Here is a 7,380-nt window from a genome sequence, read left to right on the forward strand (position 1 = left end):
TTTTTTTACTCAATATTTAGAAGACATATTTGAAGAAGCACGTTGCGGTCGACCTTTAGGACTTGCCTTTGATACGAAAGGTAATAATTTGATTGTATCCGACGCATATTATGGAATATGGGAGGTAAATCTTAACACCAATGAAAAGAAATTGCTGGTATCTCCACAACAAGAACAACCAGGCAAAGGTATAAATCGCAAACCTAAAATTTTCAACACAGTTGCTGTGGATCAGAAAGGTGACATCTATTGGACTGATTCAAGTTCCGATTTCTTGCTTCTTGATTTGGTATACACCTCTTTTGTGAATCCCTCTGGTCGGTAAGTGGATTTTTAACTTTATATGAACTAATAATGCAAATGAAAGATTTAAGTATAGATAATAGGCAAAACCGGTTTTTTATTAGCATGTAATAGTGCGCATTTTTTTATTTTGGACTAATGCCAACAAGTAAGCATGTTCTATTGATTCCGTAAATAATAATTTCCTCAAGGTATTAGATGACGTCATATTGACGCCGAAATTGTTGATTTTTTGAAGGTCTCCAAAAAATTAGTCTTTTGGACACAAATGTGCACATATGTAGAAGGCCTCTCCTTTTCTGATTTTGCCGACTGGTTAACGTTAATATAAATATGTATATACTTATATGATTTTATATTAATAACATACAAACAATCTCAAAATCATGCGGATCATTTACAATTAATATATTCACACCTGCCTGGTTGTCTGGTTAAAAATTATTATCCTCTAGTTGTTGTTGTTGCAGTGACTTCTAAACCCGGCTCGAGTTTGCTCATGCCCAGGAAGTGGGTAACTTCAACTGAGTCTGTCCAAAGGGACAGTACTCAGTAAAAATATAAACATAGCCAGATAAACTGATAAACAGACCGGATATTAAAAAAAACATACTAAATAGTAGTAATAGTAAAAAAAAAATGTGAGAGACACCTAAATGATAATAATAATTATCTGGTGTCCCTCAAAGTGGTCGCATCGAATTAGTGGATATTTTGCAATATTGAACCGACATGGGTGTTTACATCGGAAGGTCTACCGCAAAAAAAAATAAAAGAAATATATGTATCTAATGTATTCATGGGCCAATTTGTCTGCTTTTTAAAATATATACTGGTTATAGTTCTGTTCTCTATGCAAAAAACTTGTGCAAGCTTGTACCAAATATTAACAAATCGCGTTCGTTTGGACAAACAACTTGAAATACTTGCCAGGGAGAGCAAAATTTTGACATTTTCTTTAGAGGGACATTACAAATTCGTGCTTGGAAAATTTTTGCCAGCAAGAATTTGTAAGCAGGATCGTGGCACACGATTGTATTTTTGGTCAACAACAATTTGAATAAACAAGTTTGTAAAATTTAAAAATGTACAATCTTGTTGCGATTTACTAATGAAAGAAGTATGGAAATATTTGTTTACTTAATTAATTTAATTAGTTCCAATATTTTGTAAGGTACTGGGCTGAAAGAGTTGTACTCACTCGTAATCGGAGTCGGATATAGGAAATCCGACACAAAGAAATTGAAGCGTATGTTGAATAAAGTTAGAATGACAAGAAATATGTATTTGTATATGTCTTGTCTTTTTCCACTTTAAGTAATTAAGAAAATTATTATGTTCGAAATGCAACCGTGGACGCCAGCTGGCAGCGAAGCTTGCAAATTTCTGCAAAGTCCTGTTAGCGCTGAACTTTGTAAGTTTCTCTCTACGAGAGTAAGATACCTTATTCCCTGAATTTTGTTGCTGGCTTTTCCTGACGAACAGAAAGAAGACATTTTTGCGAAAAATAGTGTTGCTAGGTGGCACCAGTGGCGAGATATTTTGAAACCCCGTATTTATGGTCCGATTTGGTTCGAATTTGGCGTATCTAGTTGAAACGTAATAAGGCATAGATTTTCAAAAAATTGACCTTGAATTGGCGCTGAAGTCAAAGTATAAAGTATATATACTAATTGTTTTTACAAACGTCACGTAAAAAATGTCGCGTGGTAGATGTCGCCTAAATTCGCCCTTAAGTTAAAAAAATAATTGAATGCATATTTTCTAATATGACAACTACCATAAGAAAGGGAAATTAATCTATTTTAGTTTTAAATAAACCACTTTAAATTTGTATGGTGCGTTTCGAGGATTTTTGCATATTTCTAGAAGCAGTCGAGAACAACTTCCATTTTTTGTCGCGTTCTTGATCCCACGTTGTTTGCCAATATATTGGAAACAGAAGATCGACAGAACCTACCTTTTGAACAAAACAGGGACCGTAAATAGCAGTTGTTTTTTTAACCGACTTCCAAAAAAGGAGGAGGTTATCAGTTCGTTGGAATATTTTTTTTTTTATTTTTTTTTTTTATGTATGTTACCGCATAACTTTGGACCACGTCAACCGATTCGATAATTATTTTTGCATCGGAAAGGTAGTGTCTCAGAGGTGGTCCCATACTAATCAGGTTAAGATCCGATCAGTTGATCATGAGATATATATATATATATTTTTTTTTTTTATATGAGAGTTGAAGTTGGTTTGTTTTTGCTAAAAATTACTTGTTCAACAGTTAAATTTGGCCAGATATTTTTTATGTCCGAAATAAAAGTCTTTCCGGGTAGTAAACAAATCGCTTATCCAAATTAAAAAAAATTTGGTGCCAAATGAAAGAGAACTTAAATAGCTTTTAAACAGAAATTAAAACATTTTTTATTGAAATATTATTGAATAGCTGGCTTTCCGCTGGCTTTGCATGTTTAAACATTTCAGTTTTAAAGCTACTTTAGTCCTCTTTCAGTTGATACCAAGCTTATTTAATTTGGATAAGCTGTTTGTTTATTATTAGGAAAATACTTATATTTTTCCCTTAAAAATATCTGGCCAAGTTTAACTATTGAAAAAAGTAACTATTATTTATGGTCCCTGGTACAAAACATATTGCCTCTAAAATGCTATCGAAACATAAAAAAACAACATATAATTGGCGGTTGCTTTATTTTTTTTGCATCGCAAGGCGTACGAATGTCGCGTTCTTGACCATGGGGTTGCTCATATTGAATTTTACCTATCGCCTAAAATTGCTTTCAGTTCTTAATACATATGTATGTATATATGTTTTTATGTGTGTATGTGAGAATGTGATGTTTGGCAGGGATCAGGTTGTAAAACTTGACAAACTAACATTTCTACATAAATTGGTTCATATGAAGGTCATCTGAATAACATTTGAATCTAAGAAAAAAATAATAATAATTATGTACTTATAGTTTTGATTTTATTGCTTTTTTAAATCTTAAAATATATAAATTTTTTTAATTCTCAGCCTTTTTAAATACAATCGCGCTGCCAACGTTAGTACCGTACTACTAGACGAATTGTTCTTTGCTAACGGTTTGGCACTGAGCCCCGATGAGGATTTCATCATTGTTTCCGAAACTGGAGCCATGCGTTTGATTAAGTACTACTTGAAAGGTCCCAAGGCAGGACAAAGCGAGGTGTTTGTAGAAGGTCTACCTGGTCTACCCGATAATTTGACTCCGGATGCAGAAGGCATTTGGGTTCCACTGATAATGGCTGTTGATAGTGAACACCCAAGCGCCTTTAATTTGTTCTCCAACTTTCCTAACATTCGACTTTTCTTAGCACGTTTGCTTAATCTCTTCGAACTACCATTCCGTTTAATTAACAACGCATATCCAAATAAGTTGACACAAAAGTTTATTCATTTTATTGGACATTGTGAGAGTGTACTCATTTTGGCACATAAACGTGCCACCATCGTGAGAGTGGATTGGAATGGTAATATCGTTGGTTCATTGCACGGCTCCGATAGGTCCGTGGGGGCAGTGTCGCATGTCTTGGAATTCAACGATCATCTCTATCTTGGTTCACCCTTCAATCGATTTTTGGCACGTGTAAAATCTCCGAGAGCCAGCAAACAGCCGGACGTCATAATCAGAAATGTGAGGTATGAAGGAGTTGGAATGGAAGCTTCTGTTAAGCCACAAACTACAACTAGTAAGCCTAAGCCCGCTGCTACTACTAAACCACTAACTACGACGTCGCAATCGACTACTACAACTACTACTACGCCAAGACCCACAACAACGACGCCTCGACCTACTACAACTACTTCGAAACCGACTAAAACTACTAGTAAACCTACAACAACCACGACACGTACACCGCCAACAACTACAACGACTACGACAAAAAAACCGTCTAGTGCAGCACCTAAAACTGCGCCCGGTACACCAAAAGCGAAGTCTACATCTACGACAGCTCGACCTACCACAACCACCACAGCGCCGAAGCGTGTGCCACCCAAGCAACCCGCACCGATTAAGGAAGAAATACCAAATGATACCAAACCACCTAAATTCGACAAACTTAAAGTGATCACCAAAACGGGTGAACACATCGAACTTTAAATAAACTAACACCAACTAACTCATCATCAGCCATCCCAGGTGTCGAACAAATACTTACATACCAACATCAACATTCGCCGGCATGTAACAATATTGCTTGCAGCAATAAAATTAGCAATAATCTAGTAAATATAAAACGTATAGCGATTCAGAGTAAACAGAGTTAAGCTCCACGCATCCGAAGCGCACCGCCGAAGCTAAGAATATTACTGCAGCATGATTCCGCTTAAGATTTTGAGGATTGTTTATGATAGCTCATAATTGAATACATTCCAATTAGCATTGCAAGTCTAATATACAGCTAGAACTTTATTTTGATTGTGAAAACCACAACCATACATTCCACCCAAATGCATGCAAAAGGGTTTTTAGAAATTTTTTGTGCGCGGAATAATAAAAATTTGTTATAATTCAGTAAACTCAGTTGGTTTAGAAGGTAGTTATGTATGTATAAGACTAGAGTTACAGCGGATCTTTGTGAAAACCATATTATTGAATCTGTGCTCGAACAAAATTTGAAACTCTTTTGGTTCTACTAAGTTTATTTAGTACTCGATTGTACTAACTTAATATAATGAATATGTATATTTCCACAAAATCGTATGATTTAAAAAATTTTAAATTTAAAAACTTGATATGAATTCCTTTTCCCCTCATTAAATATGCGAAATCTTACTTTTGAGAGAAATAATAAAGTAAACTTCATGTACTGATTTTGAGATTTTCTATGATTTATGTATTTAATAAGCGTTTTTTCATAAACTATTTCCTTTAAATTGTACAACTATAAATATTTCTTTAAAATTAAATAAAGCATAATTCATTTTTAAACGAACTACCTACATAATTACTCGGCAGTTTTTAATATTTAATTAATAATATCCAAAATTTGTTTACTTAAAACAAATGTTCAGTCATCGGCTATATTTAAATACATACACATATACTATGGTGTGTTCGAGTTAACTTATCTAAGTTTTTGCTGAACTGTTACATCACATTGACAAATTTGCGGCATACTTATAAGCATAAATATATCTACAATCTTATCTATCATGTATACATGTACATAGGTGCAAGCATCGAAGCAGCACGAACACCACTATCGGCTGATTATCTAACTGTGCATGTATGTATGTAAGTACATAGGTATTGGCGCATGCATGTGCTAGCTCAAATCACGTTTCGTTTAGCTTTCATTTCTATTAATTGCTTTTGTAAATCAAATTCATTCCAAGCGATCTCACGTGCTTTTTGCGCTTTTCGGACGGCTTGGCGGCTCGGCGGGATCTGTCCATTTCCATTCGGTATACATAACGCATTGGTTTTGTGAATCCATGTAGAGATGAGATTGTGGACAGCGTTGTAGTTTGGCTGGACGTCCTTGTTCCTCACATGTCCAATATTTTGTAGGGTCCCAATAGTGGCGGAACATGGCGTTAACCTCGTGCAGTGTATGACAGCCGGGCTCGCCATCATATTCGCCAGCGTGTTCATGTCTTGATTGCTTAGTCGAAGCCATTTGAGGGATTAGTGTGTGAGCAAGGTGAGTGTGAGTATATATGCAAATTAATCTCTAATAGTATTTGCAGTTAATTGTATACGCTTGCTTTCTAGCATTCAAGTCGGACGAGATTACTTGCTGAGTTTACGTTGAGTGGGGGCGTTGATGCTGAAATGGAAATGTTACCAAAATTTTTAAATACTTGCCAACCATTAAGTGATTCATCGTATTTTAAATATGTATGTTTATATGTTTAAAATTAGCTAGTTAATGTTTTATTTAATTACTATAAGGCAAAAGTAATTTTGCACTACTGTAGCGTAGCGTCTGTTGTCCACCTTACATAAGTGTGTGTACTATGTATGTGTCGTATGTGCACAGAAGGTGATAGCAGTAATACAAAAAAAGACACACGTTTGTGCTAGTCGTACATAATAAATTAGTTAATTTGAAATATACAAACTCTTTTATTTCAAGTTGTGCGTGAACTTTAATTTTATTTGTATGTAGCCAATTTTACTTAGCTCAACTTTACTTTGTAATATTTGACTAATTTATATTATTTCAATTTAGTTTAATTAAATGAAATACAATTTAACTTAGTTTAATATTTTTATTATTATTTTTTAATTGACTCCAATTAATTTTAGTCTGTTTTATTTTGTTTGTCATTTCTTTTAATTTTGTTTTATTTTGTTTTTTTTTTCACTTCCATTGTTTGAATTTAATATTCTATTAGATTTTGTTTTATTTTACTTCAATTCAATATAATTATGTATGCATTTTTGTTTTGGAAACTGTAAATAAATGTTAACATGCTTATTAAAAAAAAATAAAATCTATAATTCCAAATTTCCGTTTTATAAAATATTGACTGTACAATTTCTCTTCGAATAAAAGTTTAGGTTGCGTTTAGTAAACTACCTTCAGACCATTGATATTCAAAAACGCAAATTTAAAAACTTTTTCAAAATTTCGCTCTTCTACCAACATTTTTTATTCACTTTGTTGTTCACAATTCTTACCACAATCTGTTGCTGTTGCCTTTGATCGATGTGTTGCTGTATCTCACAAAAATTTTTCTTGAAATTTCTTTCGCTACTAAAATATGCCACTTGAGTTTTAGCCTTTGCCGCCGACGACGAAAATTCAAAATTATTTCTACGAGTATGATTTCCTTCCCTCCTTTATATAATTTTAGTTTTAATTTCCACAAAGACAATGCCAAAATTTTTCCGCATGCACATACTATGAGTATTAAGTAATTTTATTGGTACACCACATCCGTCACTTCATAGAGATGTTATATTTTTTTTATTTTATATACATACATATGTACTTGTAGTATATCATACGAAATTTTATTAAGTATATTTGAAAAAATTTGCGACGCAGACCGACTGGGCTCTTGTGGTGACAACGCTCAAGGTGGTTGTGCT

At 33.8% G+C, this 7,380-nt stretch overlaps 2 protein-coding genes across 2 annotated transcripts; one reads left to right on the forward strand and one right to left on the reverse strand.

The window, feature by feature from the left end:
- Positions 1-16: 16 nt before the first annotated feature.
- Positions 17-6,340, forward strand: LOC108372454 (adipocyte plasma membrane-associated protein-like; the record flags this gene model as incomplete). The annotated part of the gene is made up of 3 exons (XM_017628145.1): positions 17-321; positions 3,330-5,989; positions 6,055-6,340. Coding segments are annotated over 2 exons (1,413 nt in total), but the record flags the coding sequence as incomplete, so codon positions are not given.
- Positions 5,151-5,981, reverse strand: LOC108372455 (uncharacterized). Its single transcript, XM_017628147.1, has one exon. It carries the CDS (start codon positions 5,957-5,959, stop codon positions 5,681-5,683), a length of 279 nt encoding a protein of 92 aa, XP_017483636.1. The 5' UTR covers positions 5,960-5,981; the 3' UTR covers positions 5,151-5,680.
- Positions 6,341-7,380: the final 1,040 nt, after the last annotated feature.

The sequence above is a fragment of the Rhagoletis zephyria genome, unplaced genomic scaffold, assembly GCF_001687245.7.
Source record: "Rhagoletis zephyria isolate East Lansing unplaced genomic scaffold, Rhagoletis_zephyria_1.1 Rzeph_scaffold_05767, whole genome shotgun sequence".
Lineage (NCBI taxonomy): Eukaryota > Metazoa > Arthropoda > Insecta > Diptera > Tephritidae > Rhagoletis > Rhagoletis zephyria.